We start from the raw sequence: 16735 nt of genomic DNA on the forward strand, positions 1-16735 counted from the left end.
TCGCTCTCAAGGACCATGTCAACCCCTTTAGCGGGCCCCCTCTCCTTCGGTGTCGGCGCGCGCATCACCCTCTCCGTCATGTCCGATCGCTACGTAGAGATAATCCTCTCTGCTCTGCGCGCGGTCGACTCATCCAACCTCATCGTAGAAACCGGAGACGTCAGCACCTATATCGGCGGCTCCGAGGCCGATATCCTCCGTTACCTCGTCGACCTCACCACCCACGTCGCAGATAGTGGCGCCCACTCCTCTATCGCCGTCCACCTCTTCCGCGGCTGTCCCGGCGCCATCTCATCAGAGCGTCCCGTCGTCCCACGCGTCGTTGACATTCCCAAGGCGCACAAGGAGGGCTCATGGGCAGCGGCGGAGTGGGCGTTGTACCCGTTGACAGATACGGCGGGGGCGGATCATATGCGGGATATCTACGCGGCGATAGACTATGCGGTGGGGAATGGGACATTCGTCAAGTCGGAAAAGTCGGTCACGCGGCTAGAAGGGAAAGTGGGGACGCTGCTAGAGACGGCGATGGCGGGGTGGATACAGGTTGGAGGGAGTGTACAGCACGTAGCGTCACATCTGACGATCTCGGTAAACAGTCCGAGTCATAGAGGCAGGGAGTGATGCATCAGAGCAAGGCAGTATGGGTCCATGTTGCATCCAGTACTACCCCCCCGCCCTTCTGATCATCTCTTCCAACTGTACCGCTCTGTAGCCCCCGTCTTCTCCTTGTACGAATACCGCATTGTCCCCGATATACACTGTGACGCCTCCCTTACCATCCACAGATTTCGCCACCCTGAACAGCGGCTTGCCAGTCTGAGCATGCGACCGGCCAAGAGGGAGGAAGATGAGGTCCCGAGCCGCGGCCGCTTCCTCCGCGAGAGACCGGAAGGTGATTTCGGTAGGTCCGGTAGTGCCGGTGGGTTCTGCTGGGAGCCGGATAGGAGCGGGCGAGGAGGGCCGACTGTGGGCGAGGTGTTTGGATTTTGTGGCTGGGAGGGGTTTGTAGACCGGCTTGACGAGTCGGTCGGGAGCGGACGAGCCAAGGCGCATGGCGGCGTCCATGAGCTCGAGTCCCTGCTTGAAGGCATTGTGGACCCCGCGGATCTCGAGGATCGGAGCAGGGAAGCGGCTCTTCCACCAGGTGAACCTGGTCGTTAGCGACGATACTAACAGCAAAGAGGGGAACATACCAGCTGGCCACCTCGTCAGGCTTACATCCTGGACTCGCGAGCCAGACATAGAGGATCTCGATCCACTTGGGGAAGAGCTCCGCGTCGAGTAGGTGAACAAACATGGACGATCGCAAGAGGGTGTGCCAAGGCAACACCCATTCTTCGAGCGGTACCATATCTTGCTTGGCGGGATTGATGACAAAGTCTTCCCGAAGGGTATGGCCGAGCTTCGGGACGACGTATTGGAGCATGAGCTTGTCCCAATCGCTCGAGCTGTACATCTGAGGGTCATCAGCCCAGTCCTTTCTCAAATAATGGTGACACTGACATCCTTACGCCACTTTTCCAGCTCGGCAGGTACCCCGTCTTTGGGCGTCCAGCTCCGCAACACGGCCCTGATCCGCCGCTTCGCGATCTCCGTGACATCTTCCATCCTCGCGCCCAGGAGTGGTAACCACGGGAATATGACACCGGCCAATGACCGGACTTTGCCGGAACGAGAGGGTTTCGGTGTCCATTCCTCGACCGCCTTTTTGACTTTGGGTAGTATAAGCTGGTCCAGAATGTTATCGCGGATAAAGGGTGGGAGGATAGGCGACCATGATTCGAGTAAGACAACAGCCGAGTGTGGGTGAAAGGCACTCCAGTCATTACTGACAGTCAGCGGCGCCTCCTAACAATGCACTGGACTTACTTGATACTGGATCGGACGCGAGGTAGCCAGAGGGTCCACAGCAGGCTTTCCCAAGGCGTCATGAGTCTCTCAGCCTGAATCATGCTTCCGCCCGCAACAACATTCGCGCTAGTGATGACCATCTTGGAGTCGTCCGTTTCTGATCGAGGAAGGTTGTAGGCGTGTCGCCATCGCTTGAGGGTCTGTAGAAGGGAGTCGGTCGAGATATCGAGAGGATCCCAATCCGCAAAGGTTTGTTTCGTCTGCAATATCAGCTTGGCACTCGTTCAATAGACACAAACAGTGTCACTGACAGTCTGGGCAATAGCACCGACTACCACCTCGTCCAGCGCCATTGTCCGATACTCCTCCTTGAAGCTCAGCAGCGAGGTGAAGCTCTCTGCGAATCCAGCAAGGGGGTCCAATGTACTATCCGCTGCCTTCGGCTTGGCGGCAATGGCTGATACCGCAGAGACGGACTCTTGGATGCGCTCAAGCCGCGCTACACCTGTCATGTCAGCTCATTGTCTATTTGCAAGAACGGGGTGAATGACTCACGATTCTCAGCGTCCTCGACTCGTTTCCGAGCCAGGTGCTCCTCCCTGACTGCCCACTTTCGCTTCTCCACCACCGTCTTTCCTTCCCTAGCGAGCGCATCCACGTCCGCCTTGGTCGCGTCCATGACGAGGCGGAGATTATGCCGGAGCTCCGGGAGCTGCATGTTGTCGCTGGTCGGTGTCCAATTAGACAACGACAACCCAGCCAGTGACTGGACTTCCTTCATCTGCACAGTCAGCTCCGTCCGCACTGCTTAGACCACATGACTCACCTCCCCGCTTCTCGCATCCAACACCAATTCCACTCCTGAAGCAGCCTGATCACTCGCCTCCGCCACGATCTGCTCATACGTCTTGTGCTCCACCTTGACTTTGACTTTGCGCTGCTTCTTCCAGCTCTGCTCCCCCGCTGCTTCTCCTCCTTGTTTGCCATGCTTGCCCTTCCCAACTCTCCTTGCACCCTTCTTCCGCTCTGCCTCCTCGTCCTCGCTATCCGATACAATCTCCCCTTTCCGCCTGGCCTCGCGCTTACTGTCCTCTGTCCGCACACCGCTCGTGATACCCTGCCCCCGCAATACTCTGCCTGCAGCGACAGGCACAGCTCGACCGTCCTCTTTGGCTCCGAGACCCTTTCCGGGCGCCCAGCCTAGCTTGGAGAGCAGCTTGGCTCCGTAGTCGTTCTCGATCTTGGCAAAGTGGGCGGCTTCAGCCGCGGTGAGGGGTGTAGTGGCGACGGGCGTGGGGTCACTTGCACGGGTGACGAAGGACCGCTGAGCTCGAGGGGCACCGGAGGTCGTGCTAGGAGTGGAGATATTGGCCGAGCGGCCAAAAGCCACAGGCGTGCTGGACGACGACGTAGCGGCCATGGACTGCGGAGGTGCATTGCTCGAGCCGAGCCCACCGCGTGGCGTGCTAGTCCCGGACGTAGGCTGAGACGTTTCCTCAACGAGCGGAGGAGCTGCCGCAGCTGACGAGCGAGATGCTGAGCCAATTCCACCACGACTGCCGCCACGTGATGATGACCCAATACCGCCTCGTCCGACTTTCGCCGTGGCCGGTGGCTGAGCGTCTTCCGCTGGCCTTGCTAAGCCCTGGAGCCGCACGCCTCCGCCCAGTCCTGCAGTCGCGCCTCTCCCTTCATCCTCGTCCTCGTCTTCCCGGATCCGGGGCGACGCGGGCGCCGAATCCGAATCATCGCTATCCTCACTGTCGTCCTCTTCCTCCTCCCCCTCGTCCTCCTCATTCGCTGCCTCTGCGATATTACGAGCGACCAGCTCCTCCAGGGTGGGAGCGGAAGGCTGCACAGTCGAGGCAGAACCGGTCGGTACAAACGATGGCGGCCTGCTTGTCAGCTCCAGTAGCCTCCCCTCCATCTTAGACAGAGCGGTGGCAACAAAACTCACTTTGTCCAATCTGTCCTCCCAGAGCTAAATCCGCCCCTTCCTCCTCTCCTCGAGCCTACACCCCTCCCACCTCCTCTTGGACCCTCATCATCTCCTTCTCCAAATATCCCCTCCCAAGCCGAATCCTTGCCACTCCGCCCATTCGTCTTTTGACGCTTGTTGCCCCTGTTCTGCTCAAACAGCGCTCGTTCAGCCCGGGAATCGCCGTCTTCTTGCGAATTGTACCCGCCGTCGCTACCGCCTGAAGCAGAGGCGTCTGAGTCAGACCCATCGGACAGGTACTGATTCTTCCGGCGAGGCATTGTGAGTGATGAAAGGTGCAGAAGGCTGAGGTACTGGCTTCGACTCTATGGGATCTGAGGTGCTCGCTAGCGGCGAACGCCGCTACGAGGAATGCGGTGTGGAGTACTGTTGTCCCCCGTGCAATCCCATGCTCATGTCACGCAGCACACACTGTCCAGCATAGAGCAGTCATAGTACCAGCACTATTACAGATCGAAGCACTTTTGCATGCTACATCGATATCAAACCTCTATATGGGAAACAAAACACCGACCCGCTTAAGCGGAAGCGGCCTTGGCGTCAACGCCAGCGACGTAAGCGACCAAGTCGCAGACACGGCGAGAGTACCCGAACTCGTTGTCGTACTGTCTCCATCAGCGCGGACTTTTCCCCTCGAAATGAATTGCACTCACCCAGCTGATGAGCTTGACGAAGTTGTTGTTGAGCGAGATACCGGCCTTGGCGTCGAAGACGGACGACTCGGTGGAGCCGACAAAGTCGGTCGAGACAACCTCATCCTCAGTGTAGCTGATTGTCAGCGAGGCCCACTGCTTTGATGCAATAAACATACCCGAGGATACCCTTGAGCTCGGGGCTCTCGGAGGCCTTCTTCATGACCGCCTTGATCTCCTCGTAGGAAGCACCCTTCTCGATGCGGCAGACAAGGTCGACAACCGAAACGTCGGCGGTGGGGACACGGAACGACATGCCGGTAAGCTTGCCGTTGAGGGCGGGGATGACCTTGCCGACGGCCTGCGATGTCAGCCTTAAGCTCTGCAAAATGACGGCAGTCTTGAACTAACCTTGGCGGCACCGGTCGACGAGGGGATGATGTTGGCCGAGGCAGTTCGGCCTCCACGCCAGTCCTCTACGAAGAATCAGCATTGAGGATCCCATATACAGATCTGGCACGCACTGTTGGAAGGACCGTCAACGGTCTTCTGGGTGGCGGTGGTGGCGTGGACGGTGGTCATGAGACCCTCAATGATGGTGAACTAGATCGTAAGCTACTATGCCTCGACTACGGACGGGTCATTAGCTCACATTGTCGTGGATGACCTTGGCGAGGGGAGCCAAGCAGTTGGTGGTGCACGAGGCGTTCGAGATGACCTTGTACTCGGGCTTGTAGGCGTCAAGGTTGACACCGCAGACGAACCTATCAGGAGTCAGCTTACTCCACAGGGGGAGGGTGTAGCCAGCTTACATGGGGGCATCGGCGGAAGGAGCCGAGATGATGACCTTCTTGGCACCACCCTTCAAGTGGGCGCTGGCAGCGTCGATGGTGGTGAAGACACCGGTCGACTCGACAATGTACTCGGCGCCGGCCTCTCCCCACTTGATGTTGGAAGCGTCACGCTCGCCGAACACGGTGATGGCCTTGCCGTTGACGTAGAGCTTGCCGTCCTTGGTGGACACGTCGCCCTTGAAGCGGCCGTGGGTCTGAGGAGTCAGCTGTAGTCTGCATGCGAGTGCGCCCACGTAAACTCACAGAGTCGTACTTGAACATGTAAACCTAAAAAGTAAGCTTGAGCTCTCTGCCGACAAAGCAAGACATACCATGTACTCGAGGTCAATGAACGGGCTGACTGTCAGCTATGACCTTGTGCGGGACGCAGAGAGCTAGCTTACTCGTTGACAGCAACGACCTCAATGTCACCGTGCTCAATGGCGTTACGCATAACGATACGACCGATACGGCCTGCACGTTCTTCAGCTTTTTGCTCCACTCCAAAGGCAGACTTCTGGCTGCGAATTTCGCTACGCACCGAAACCGTTGATTCCTACTTTGACAGCCATTTTGATGAGTGTGTTTTTAGGTAGTGTAAGGGGTGAGTAAGAGATAGAAAGATGTATGGAGAAGAGAGAGAGATAGATAGATAGCGGCAGTTGCTAGAGGAACGTCATTTTAGCTGTAGCGACTCTATTCAGGCACGGGATCTGGGCTGAACGCATTCCCCAACGGAATCATAAACCCGAAAACGCCGAATGAGCGGATAAGAGTGGCTCCCGCTCTCACCCGTCCTTTGGCTCTGTCGGGTGGCAAACAGCGAGCACCTGTCGGACTTGTCGCTCTCACCTGCATCAGGTGCGAATGCACCCGACTGTCTTTAGAGGTGCTCATGCGAGGATGCGACGGGAACATGGTATAAGCTGGCTGATCTGAAAGTGCCACACTCACACTGCCACTCGCGCACCGTAAGGACGGTCCGACGGGTCCGTCTTCGGTCAGATTGGCATGTCCCATGAGTTGGGCATGTCACACCTCGGAGTCCGCTTTTTGCGTCATTTCAAGTGGAGGTGGACGAGGCGGCTGATTTCGCGAAGAGGAAGGGGGCGCTGACGGGAATCCCTCTGACCCATCCTCCATCCCTCCATCTACACTGTTCCGCACCTGTTCACCGCTCCTCACCTGTAAAATCCACCTAGAGCAACCAGATCATAATGCCTATCTTCAAGCGGGCGAGCTGCGCTTACCGCGAGGGCGAAATGGTGAGCTCTTTGCTACCACTTGGCTCCTGGCTCGGCTGACAGGCAGAATGGACCCACTTACGACGGGAAGGGTCAGCTGTGCGGTGGATTGTCCAAGGAGGACAAGATGTACATCGCTATCGCCGGGGCTTTCTGTGAGCTCTTCTCTTCGGCGGATCTGTCCGCTGTGCTGACTCTCAGGCGGAGCAGTCATCCTTGGTCTGGGCATCACCTACCTCGTCCGCCGGCGGCGGCAGCGCCGGTCGCACGCCTCGGACGCTCAGTCCATGTCGGAAGCGCACCACACGCCTCTCCTCGGGGGCTGGGGCTCGCAGCACCTTCGTCGGAATAACGGCCCCTCCCACCTCGACATGTCACCTATCAATTCTCCTACCGTGCCCTCCCCGCCATCCCCTGGCTTGTCCTTCTCCTCCACATCGTCCGAAACATTCCACTTCCCTATTCTCTCGGCGGACGGACACCTCCTTCCTCCTGCGCCGGCATCTGCCGCGCGCTCGCCTCACCTCGTCAGCCCTGTACTGTCGGAACGGCCCCTTCCGTCCCCTCCAATGGAGTCATCCGCCTTCATCTCCCGTCCCAAGAGCGTAGGGTACACTCCCGTCGTCGGTCTCTGGCCAGGCCAGGGCTTTGACGACGCCGAGCTCGACATCGGTCAAGCCAACATGCTCAATATCCGTCAACCAGGCGGTCGACTCAGCCCCATCATTGGCTCTCCCGCATCGATGGCCACTACACACTTCTCCGGGTTGGGGTACGCCCAAGCACAGACAGCGACCATCCACCACGCCCACTCGTACTCGTATGACGAGCGGGGACACCTTGTGCGGGACTACCAGTAGGGCGGGTTCAGAAGGAGCGAGTCTAGGGATGCTATGTACCACCTGCTGAGCTGGCCAGCTGTATGTACAGAATATAACGATCGACTATAATGCATGTATAGATCCGGTACAAATGGTTGATAGCGAGTGTCCACCTCACTCTGACCGAGAGTTTTGCTGTGCCAGTTGCTCAAAAAGATCCTGCGCTGTCAGCTTAATGCTCTGCAGGTCGATCTATAACGAGCTAGCTCACCGATGCCGTCGTATCCCCCTCTGGTAACGGTTTCTTTCCATGAACCTCCACTATGAACTTCACCAGCATCGCCATCTGCTGCGGGGTGATACTCGTCGCGCCGGCAGGTAACCCTGCTTCACCTGACACGTCAGCTCCTCCCCTATCCCGGTATGCCAAGAGAGTACTCACCGTCTATCCTAGGCTTCAAGAACTCATGCTCTAGCAATTCCGGAATAGTCAATCTAAACTCCTTCCTATACTTCAGACACCGCTCCATCACGTCAATCGCGCTCGGCAGGACGCGGATGGACCATTCTGCCGCTGCGCCCTCGTCTCGCCCCGGCGTAGGCTTGGGTACGGCGTGCGTGGGGAAATCGATAATGTGCGAAGCGTTCGCGATAGCGTTCATCTTGGGTAACGGGCCGCCACCTATATGCTGGAAGGGAGGGGAGCCGTATATCATTTGATAGAGGATACAGCCGAGTGACCAGACGTCGCTAGGGTATGATAGCTGGAACATCAGCTATACATTTCAAGTCTTGGGGTACCTAGCTCACCTTGAGGACTTTCTGGTTGTTCATCCGTTGTATAGCTTCGGGCGACATGTAATTCACCGTCCCGATCTACCATGTCAGCTAATCGCTCACACCGTGGATGGGGCAGTGCTAGCTTACCTGCTGATCCCGCTGGATGTTGACCGTATCATTCGCAACCGCCTTGGCTATCCCAAAATCAATAATCTTCAGCCTGCCCTGCACCAACACAAAGTTTGCCGGCTTCAGATCGGTATGAACGACGTTCTCCAGATGTACCGCATGGACAGCTTCCAGCATCTACTCGTCAGCTCCGCCCAGACCCAAAGCTCACTTGTTGCCAGTACAACCCCACAAAGTTCATATTGAGCGGTTTGCCCCGCTGATCATCTAGCAGAGCGGCAAAATCTATCTCTCCACACTCCATGACCTACCGCGTCAGCTTTTCTCAAACTCTAGGATCCTGGCAGCTCACCATCATGAGTATCTTTGGCCGATTCCCTGGCCCAAACGAGATCTGATGATCGATGAGCCGGATAATCCGATCATGTCCCCTTAACCGCTTCAACAGCTCAATCTCGTTCGTATAGCTCTGATACGCCTCGGCGTCCGCCCGATCGAGCGCTACGCGCTTGAGGGCGTACATCGCTCGAGTGGTGTGGCAGAGTACCGAGTAGACTTTTGACGAGCCGCCTTTGCCTAGTGTGCCGATACGCTCATAGGGAGTTCCATTGACCTATAGCGTCAGCTTTGCTTCACCTTGTCGGAGCTAGCGAAACTGACCATGAAAGACCGCTTTCCCTGCGGAGCGACCGCCACAGGCTGAGCTGGCATCGTGTTCGCGGTGGAACTGGGTGGGGGCTCAACCGGGCGCGGTGCCGCTCTCGAAGGCACCATCTCGGGGTTCCCGCTCCTTAGCTGCGGTGGACTCCGATGCAGAATCTTCCCGCCTTCTTCCAGCATGTGGTCTGAGCTGCGCGAGTACATGTGCGCCGGCTGGAGTGGTTGCGGCACGCGCTGGATCGCCGAGGTGGACGCGGCATAGCTGTGCGCAGCGGACCGGACAGGCCGGTTCTCTTGCTCGCCGTACCTGTCTGCAGAGCGTATTGGGCGGTCGAGCGGTGGAGAGGCCTGATGGAGGGGGTTGTATGATGGAGGGGGCGATGGCTCGGCCCGAGAGTCGGGGAGATAGGGGACAGGGGATGGGGCGGATCGAGGGGATGAATCGTGAAGATGATCATAGTTGGGGTCGGGGGAGCGGGTTCGGGCTGTCCGAGAGTGATTCCTGGGCGGAGGGGATGCGCGCGATGCTTGTAATTGAGGGGAATCTGATATCAGCCCTACCCCGACTGGTCACTCACTAATCAGAGACGGAGCAGCTGCGAGATCCTCCACGCCTTCTTGCTCCTCTACGGGCGGGATCACTCTTCTGGCCGGCCCACCAAAGCGCGACAATCCACCCACGCGCCGGCTCGTCGATGCCGCTGTCGAATGACCCAACGTCCGCTCCGCCAGCCCTGGGGTCTGGTACGTCTGCCCCGAAGCCGCTGGTTCCCGCTCGCCATTGACCGCGTTGGACGAGGTCGAATGAGCCAGTGTCGGCCGCAGTGTCGCTGTATGTTGGCGATAAGTCGACGTGGAGGCGAGCTATTCTCAGCTCAACCCTCAGCTATCACTCACAGATTCGTCCATCTCCCTCGTCCTTTCCCCTATAAGCGGGGCCGGCGACATCCTTGCTACCGGCGCCGACACTACACGCTGGAAACGCCTGACCCTATCTGGCTGGACCGACCCGTCCCCCTCGCTCCCACCAGAAGCGCGCGGCATATATCCCCGCCCGAGCGGGGCGTATGGTGGCGTCGGGACGAGGCTCGAGCCCGAGACGGTCGACGCGTCCGTCAGGCCCATGATATGTGCAGACGACGCCGAGGAGTACGCTGGTGATCCCCCGCGCGCGGAAGGAGGGGTATTGAGAGCGTTGGAGAGAGCCGGGGACGTCCATCGCTCGGACCCCTGTATTCCCCCACTTCCCGCTTTTGCGTGTCCGGTCCGCCCGCTATTGGATGAGAAGTGTGATCCCTTCCTCTCCTCCGCTTCGGACGCAGCGGCCGCCCGATCATCCGTCACGACTCCCCAGTCAAAGTGAAAGTCCGGCACCTGGACCTCAAAGGATTCGTCCTCGCCCTCAAGCTTGAGGTCATCGAACGCAGACGCGATGTCCGGCTGACGAGTAGCCGCCGGCATGGCGTAGTGTGCAGGTACTCCTGCCTGGACGTCGTAGTTGTGGATGCGTTGTTTCAGGTAGTGGAGTCACAAGCACGAGTGTGTGTTGGCAGCGCGTAGATATAGGTGGACAAGGATAGAGAAGGGCAACGTCAAGGTTCGGAAAAGAAATCAAGGGCGAAGGGGGTTTGTTTACACGCGCCTCCGAATTTACGTAACGGGCCTGTTGCTGCTGATGTGATGAGCGCGATCGGTGTATATGCATGTAAATGGTGCATCTTCACCGTCGACCCGCTGCATGCGCCAGCCGGGCCAGAACACTGCCTACAGGCCGCAAGCGCACACATTGCTGAATACTTCTGCCGGACAAAAGTTGACAACTGCATTCATCTTGGAGTCGGCGTGATAAACCGATCTACTACTTCTCCGCGACATTCTTCTGCTCTCTCCTGCTGTCATCTCCCCTCTCCCCCGGCTCGCCAAGTGAGGGGTTCTGGTCTTGTAATGATCTCTTCGTTCGTCTAAGTGAGAATGCGTAAAGTGAAGGTGGTGTGGGTATGTAGTGTTCGTGCGTGAGGAAAGGGGTGGAGGTACCGAAAGGTGGATCTTGGGATGATTGAGTGGGCTGCCACCGGGTGATTTACGAGAGCGTAGAGTACAGGAATCTGGATATCAGCTGAATCCTGGAGAAAGGCGACGACGATGGCAGCTCACAAGTTGTTCGTAGCCGCAATCTGGAGCGTCAGCTTGAAACTATGCGCTAACAGGAAGAGACAACTCACAGCAATGGTATTTTCTTGTGGGTGCCAACTTGCGTGTAGCTACATTGTCAGCTTCTGCACCCAGTCGACAGGGAATTATAACTCACAATCTTCTTCTGGAAGTCTATACCCTCCGTCTGCAGCCCCTCCTTCTTTCCTGGTGTCTTCCCCCTCGCCCCGCCGACCTTCTTTGCCTTGAACGCCGACTTATCCGCCTGAAGCACCACATCGTTATCGGTGTTGACATCATAGATCCGGAAGTAGTTGTGGTATGAGCCGGTCAACACCGAACTATCTCATCAGCTCTGCCCTTCGTTTCGTAGCTAAACACAAACTCACTCTCCGTCCCCGCTAAAGGTACACTCAAACTTATCAAAGATACAGTCATTCTCGTACAGATCGCACAGCTTTTGCCGGAGATGATCGTGGATGTTTATCGTCTTGACCGGCTTGTTCTCCATGGCGATGTCCCAGATCTTTAGGGTGAGGTAGTCGCGGGAGAGAATGTATCGGCCGTCCTTGGAGAACTTGACGTCCGAGATGGACGAGATGATTTCGGAGAAGAAGGATTTTTGGGTCGGATCTTCCTCCTCTTCAAACACTGTGGGTCAGCTGGCTTCCCGGACGCGGACTTCGTAGCTTACACTTCGCATGAGCGTCACAAAGGGCCGACTCTCGCATATCTGCGAGCTTGATGGTTCCCTTTGAGCTAGAGTACATGAAGAGGTTGCAGTGGATCGGGTGGAACTCGGCAGCGGTGATGACTTCAGTTAATTCCTCCATGTTGACGGGTTTGATGTCGACAATGTCTGCCGTGTCAGTTTTGCTCTCCGCACGAGCAGAGAGACACTCACTGAAGCTCTGATCGCTGATGTTCAGGTTCCACAGGTTGATCCTCAAGTCATCCGCCGAGATATACGTCTCCCCGTCCGAATTGACGGATATCGAGTTGATGTGATATGCGTGGGCGTTGGCATAGACTTTCCGAGGGACAGCGGCGGTGATAGAGTCGTGAGTGGTCATTTTCGGCAAGCGTAGAGGTGGCTGGGCCCCATTGGCTCCTCCCGATGGAAAGCCGTCCGAATGGTTGTTTTCTGCTACCACTTTGATTTGCTTGTCGAATACCTTCCACAGCTTTATGGTTTTGTCTGCATGTCAGCTGGGGCACTGATTTTACTGGAGGATGAGCGTACCATTTGTGCTGAGGAGGAAATGAGCCGAGTTCTGCCTCTTGCACCACTTGATCCGGTTGATCTTCTCCTCGATCTCGAGCGATTTAAGGTAATCGAATTCCGGCTCATGTGATTGGAACTGACAATCAGTGCCTACCTACCACTATGAACTGTACTACATACCTCTGTATAGAACTTGTACTCGCATCCCCGTTTCTGCGGCGGTCAGCGTCATCGCGCCGGCCAAAGCTCAAGCACGTACCTGCTCGTTTCTTTCAAACAATACAACCCGACCACCCTTATCTCCAGTCGCGAGATAGTCTCCCGTGTGGTCAAATTCCACTGTGGAGATTATGTCGGCTGAGAGTGTATCAGCACACGTCCCATCCCCAGATACCGGGGGACAAAGGGAGGATAGCTATGCTGCATACCTTCCGTTATATCATCCACCTCGCCCTTGTCTCCAAAGCACTGGGCGAATCGCCATTGTGCGGAAGTCTCAGCCTCCATACTGGGCCATACAAAGCCAGTGTCGATTACGGCGAAGAGGGGTGAGGCTGAGTCGGCCGTGGAATGGAGATGAAGGTTTGGTTCGGGCGCGTGACTGACGATGTCCGATGCTTGGTGGAAACAAGACGCGCAAGAGCTAGCGAGAGGATTAGAGGGGCGGTGTAAGAGCTGTAGCTGACGCTGTTGAGTATTAGCTGTACAGTATGTATATAGGTAGAGTGTGTATAGGCTGGCTGTCTGTCTGCTCCACTTGGCTGCAAGTTATTAAAGGGGAGCTGTTGAGGAACGCCCATGACGAAACACGCGGAGCTAAAGAGGGGGGATCATTCAAAAAGGCCAACAAAGGTTTTTGGTACCGCTAATGAAACTCTAATAGCTATTAGTAAATGGTAACCAATCAATTCGATTAGCCCTTGTCCGCCTACTCCGTCCGTTTGTGCCCGACCAACCAAAGTCAGCTCTCCTTCATATACCTCCCTCACCTTAGTCGACCCCATACCCATATATCAGCCATGCCCATCGCTCCCATCGTAGGCAAGGTAAGTTAATCCTGCAGAACTGGGCGAAAGCTCAGCCGCTATTTGCTGGCGTAGCGCTTCGCTCGGCGGCCACAGCAAGAACTTTCGCTGATATCCTGCAGCTCCGCAAGCGGCTCATCACCGACCTGTCAATGGGGTAAGCTTGGCAGCATCGTCAGATGGGACAGGATCATACTTCATTGGTGTGCAAGGAGGAGGTGCTGACAGTTGGCAGTCTCGGTCTTGGATTCGCCGGCGGATACCTCTTCTGGTGAGTTTTGTTTCTAGTCACAACAAATAGCGAAGCCATGGCTGATTTTGCTAGGTACACTGTGCACAAGCCCATCGGTATGTTTGCATTAGGTCACGAAAGGATGTGGCGGGGGGCTTCGAGAGAGGCTGAGAGGTGAACAAGCGCTGATGATTCAGTCCACCAGCGTGACGAATACTACAAAAAGTACGACGCGGCCAAGGCATAGTAGAGGGATGATGCAATGGGGTTCGGCGTGAAAGGGCAACACGAGGGCTAAAAGTCAGGAGGATGGTGATGTCTCGTCAATCCACCTCTCCTGGTTTGAGCTCTGACTGAAAGGATCCGGCAGGGATGGGCTGAAAGGACTGACCTGTCTTCATGCTGTTGATGGACTGAACGGACAGAGGGACGAGTCAAGCTCACCATCATACTCATCTCTTGCAGGCATTATGGGCCAGTGGTTCATCAATCTACTCGGCATCGTACTGGGCCAAGCTCAACCCAAGGGCAAAGTCCACGGCAGTCATTTTTGCCCCGTGAAACCATGTAACAAATACAAGGGGGCAAGTGCAAAAACGACAAATGCGCTGAAAGAGCGAAACATACCTCAGCAGCGAGCTCAGGATACGCTAGACACGCTATATGACGAGTTCGAGGAGAGGTGTAAGGTGTATCATAAGTCAAGGGAGACGAGGATGTTACCTTTTGCTGCGCACCCACTGGTTCGTACTCTATTATCCTCACAGGCAGCGCTGACACCAGTGTAGAGCAATAGAGTACCGGAAGGCGCAAGCTGGCGCTGTAAATTCGCCATGATCTGGGCACGCCGATACTCGCGCTTCCTCGAAAGGCTTCTGACTGTGCCGGGCGTAAGTCGCTGGAGTCAAGAGACCTTCCCACGAGCACAGCTGACCCAGCAGACCAAAGTCCCAATCGGACCAGGCGTCGGCATGGACGCAGTACCCTTCGCCGGAGGATCTGTCCTCGCCGTGATCAGCACAATGGTTTTTACCATCCTCTCGCGCATCGCTGGTATTCCGGTTCGCATTTATCGAGAGAACCTCATGACGATCGCGGGGGATGGTGTAGTCACGTGAGCCAGGTTCAGAATGCAGCTGATCATGAACAGCTCCGTTCCAGGCATAGGCTTTGTGGCTGGATTCTTCATCCAACCCAATCTGAGGGTCGCCTGGCAGGTCGCGTGTTATGCGTGGTTTCTGGATGTTCTCAAAGATTGTGAAGAGGTGGAGGTCGATCCACTTTACTACAGGAGTAAAAGGCTGGAGGAGCTGTTTGGAGTGGGCGCGGATTTGCGATTGAGCGCCGACATCAAGGCGGCTGTTGGTACGTAGTATGGATTGGGCATGAAGTGCAACTAGGACCCGATGGATCAGTGCCCGCCGGACGGATGCTCGGGAGCTCAGGTGTATGGCCGAGGTAACTGCAATCGCATGCAGTACAAGACGCTACAGCCTCTCACCTTGGCCCAGGCCCTGATAATAGGCTCGGGCTGGTCCGAGCGTTTGCCCATTCAACTCCACCCAAAAACGTTCAGTACATTTGTCGCGTTGCATCTTTGTTTTGCGATACATACCATGACCTGGACAAGATGAGCAGCCAGCCCATCACGCGCATCGATACCCAGGCAGAAGCGTCCGGCTCCGGCTCGGGGTTGAGACCATGTACGCGACCTTTAACACCACAAATGTCCGTTGGCTGACGCCAAGATCCCCATTCACTAGTGGAATCACCCTCAAGCCTGGGCTCGCCATCCACTAGTATCGCTCCCGGTAACGCGCTGCTGGATACCACGCGACGCTCGGCTAGGCGACCACCTTCGAGAGTCATCAAGACTTTTCAGGAGGTGACGGTGACCAAGACGATCAATGCGGAGGAGTGGTATGAGGAGTTGGAGTGTGGAGTGTGAGTCCTCCTATGTTGCTGAGGGATCGGCATGAACGTATAGGTCTAAAGCTGATCCCATAGGTGTGCGCACGTCCTGTGAGCATGACTGCCTTGTGGAGAACGAGTATGGACTGACAGAACAGCGGCGCGCCTCAAGCTCTGGTCCCCTGCGGGTATGCCTTCATCCCTTTCCGCGCAAGAAATCCCATACTGACTCTGTCAGCCACTCATTATGCGGTCCATGTGCCTGGGAGTGGATCAAGAAGAACAGCGTGAGCTTCTTATTGTGGCTCGAAAGGAGACGCGTGACAGAAGCTGATCAACCCAGAACCTCACCTGCCCGCATTGTCGCCATCAGCTACATGACTCGGTCCCCTTCGTTCCCAACATCGTAGTCGATCAGATCATCGAGCGCAAGCTCCGAGGCCTCCCAGAGTCAGAAGAGAAGACCAACATCATCACGGAACGAGAGGAGAAGGCCGAGTGAGCCCGGCCTCTCTCAGAACGTAAAGGGAAGGAGAGCTGATCCCCAGAGCGTGGAAGCTGGTCCAAGCGGCCCTGAAGCCCGTCGTACCCCGTCGCCGTAACCTCGACGACGCAATCTTCGGCTTCTTTGGCGCCGAGAACAACATCCAGAGCGCCCATCAACGGCGCGCATCGCGACACCTCCCAGAACTCGGCGCGCCCGTGGAGGTACCCGGTGCCCGTCCACCTCCGATCCGCCGACCGACACATCCGTATGGTGCAGGTATGAACCTCGCGGAGATACGGCGACATGAGGACGGGCAGCAGCTGCCCAGTCGGACGGAGTTGCGGCGGCTGCGCGAGGCATCGTTCCGGGCTCAGCAGGACCTGCAACAGCAGCAGCTCGATATTCTCGAGGAGGAACCGGGGCCAGCGGGGCCGGCGATGGTGGCGGCACCTCCACCTGCCCTGCAGCGGCGTGCGCTGGTCGCACTCTCGCCATCTCCTCCACCGGCAGAATCGTCCAATCCTACCAGCGGAATGCGACGGGCGAGATCAGGCAGCGACGGTCCCGCGGGACCACGTCCGCTCAACACTCGGGCGGGAGGACTGCGGTCCAGGGCGCTGGCGGACAGACAAGCGAGGGGGCGGGGATCTTCCAGGGACCCGCTGGTGCTGGTCTCGGACAGCGAGTGACGAGTGCGACATGACTATGACGAGGGTGGACGTGTTGTATAGGTAGCATTGCAGAGACATGTAGCA

General features: G+C 56.9%; 9 protein-coding genes across 9 annotated transcripts; 5 read left to right on the forward strand and 4 right to left on the reverse strand.

The window, feature by feature from the left end:
- Nucleotides 1-15: 15 nt before the first annotated feature.
- On the forward strand, nt 16-621 carry MKK02DRAFT_45304 (YKOF-like protein; the record flags this gene model as incomplete). Its single annotated transcript, XM_053093341.1, has 1 exon — nt 16-621. One exon carries the CDS (start codon nt 16-18, stop codon nt 619-621), a length of 606 nt encoding a protein of 201 aa, XP_052946376.1.
- Nucleotides 622-663: 42 nt separating this feature from the next.
- Nucleotides 664-4110, reverse strand: MKK02DRAFT_45305 (GC-rich sequence DNA-binding factor-like protein-domain-containing protein; the record flags this gene model as incomplete). Its single annotated transcript, XM_053093342.1, has 8 exons — nt 664-1150; nt 1194-1456; nt 1504-1828; nt 1870-2111; nt 2163-2356; nt 2407-2632; nt 2678-3746; nt 3809-4110. 8 exons carry the CDS (start codon nt 4108-4110, stop codon nt 664-666), a joined length of 3108 nt encoding a protein of 1035 aa, XP_052946377.1.
- A 258-nt stretch (nt 4111-4368) lies between these two features.
- On the reverse strand, nt 4369-5887 carry MKK02DRAFT_45306 (glyceraldehyde-3-phosphate dehydrogenase; the record flags this gene model as incomplete). The annotated part of the gene is made up of 11 exons (XM_053093343.1): nt 4369-4455; nt 4504-4618; nt 4662-4843; nt 4894-4958; nt 5007-5085; nt 5135-5246; nt 5295-5530; nt 5580-5603; nt 5648-5672; nt 5720-5789; nt 5857-5887. The coding sequence occupies 11 exons, from the start codon at nt 5885-5887 to the stop codon at nt 4369-4371; spliced, it is 1026 nt and encodes a 341-aa protein (XP_052946378.1).
- A 645-nt stretch (nt 5888-6532) lies between these two features.
- On the forward strand, nt 6533-7419 carry MKK02DRAFT_45307 (uncharacterized protein; the record flags this gene model as incomplete). The annotated part of the gene is made up of 3 exons (XM_053093344.1): nt 6533-6580; nt 6627-6714; nt 6761-7419. 3 exons carry the CDS (start codon nt 6533-6535, stop codon nt 7417-7419), a joined length of 795 nt encoding a protein of 264 aa, XP_052946379.1.
- Nucleotides 7420-7554: 135 nt separating this feature from the next.
- Nucleotides 7555-10410, reverse strand: MKK02DRAFT_37210 (kinase-like domain-containing protein; the record flags this gene model as incomplete). The annotated part of the gene is made up of 10 exons (XM_053089590.1): nt 7555-7599; nt 7652-7773; nt 7823-8144; nt 8191-8256; nt 8308-8466; nt 8501-8596; nt 8642-8902; nt 9562-9813; nt 9847-9934; nt 9959-10410. The coding sequence occupies 10 exons, from the start codon at nt 10408-10410 to the stop codon at nt 7555-7557; spliced, it is 1863 nt and encodes a 620-aa protein (XP_052946380.1).
- Nucleotides 10411-11029: 619 nt separating this feature from the next.
- On the reverse strand, nt 11030-12832 carry MKK02DRAFT_37211 (protein phosphatase 2A regulatory B subunit; the record flags this gene model as incomplete). The annotated part of the gene is made up of 11 exons (XM_053089591.1): nt 11030-11054; nt 11104-11123; nt 11172-11210; nt 11258-11441; nt 11490-11751; nt 11795-11959; nt 12005-12298; nt 12344-12461; nt 12506-12538; nt 12585-12682; nt 12754-12832. 11 exons carry the CDS (start codon nt 12830-12832, stop codon nt 11030-11032), a joined length of 1317 nt encoding a protein of 438 aa, XP_052946381.1.
- A 512-nt stretch (nt 12833-13344) lies between these two features.
- MKK02DRAFT_45310 (cytochrome-c oxidase) lies at nt 13345-13829 on the forward strand (the record flags this gene model as incomplete). The annotated part of the gene is made up of 5 exons (XM_053093345.1): nt 13345-13371; nt 13473-13507; nt 13586-13621; nt 13676-13698; nt 13780-13829. The coding sequence occupies 5 exons, from the start codon at nt 13345-13347 to the stop codon at nt 13827-13829; spliced, it is 171 nt and encodes a 56-aa protein (XP_052946382.1).
- Nucleotides 13830-14415: 586 nt separating this feature from the next.
- Nucleotides 14416-14955, forward strand: MKK02DRAFT_45311 (uncharacterized protein; the record flags this gene model as incomplete). The annotated part of the gene is made up of 3 exons (XM_053093346.1): nt 14416-14472; nt 14524-14696; nt 14733-14955. 3 exons carry the CDS (start codon nt 14416-14418, stop codon nt 14953-14955), a joined length of 453 nt encoding a protein of 150 aa, XP_052946383.1.
- A 257-nt stretch (nt 14956-15212) lies between these two features.
- On the forward strand, nt 15213-16669 carry MKK02DRAFT_45312 (uncharacterized protein; the record flags this gene model as incomplete). Its single annotated transcript, XM_053093347.1, has 7 exons — nt 15213-15285; nt 15331-15526; nt 15590-15604; nt 15652-15681; nt 15732-15780; nt 15837-15991; nt 16042-16669. The coding sequence occupies 7 exons, from the start codon at nt 15213-15215 to the stop codon at nt 16667-16669; spliced, it is 1146 nt and encodes a 381-aa protein (XP_052946384.1).
- Between the last annotated feature and the right edge of the window lie 66 nt (nt 16670-16735).

This window comes from Dioszegia hungarica (assembly GCF_025882075.1).
Source record: "Dioszegia hungarica strain PDD-24b-2 chromosome Unknown MKK02contig_8, whole genome shotgun sequence".
NCBI lineage: Eukaryota > Fungi > Basidiomycota > Tremellomycetes > Tremellales > Bulleribasidiaceae > Dioszegia > Dioszegia hungarica.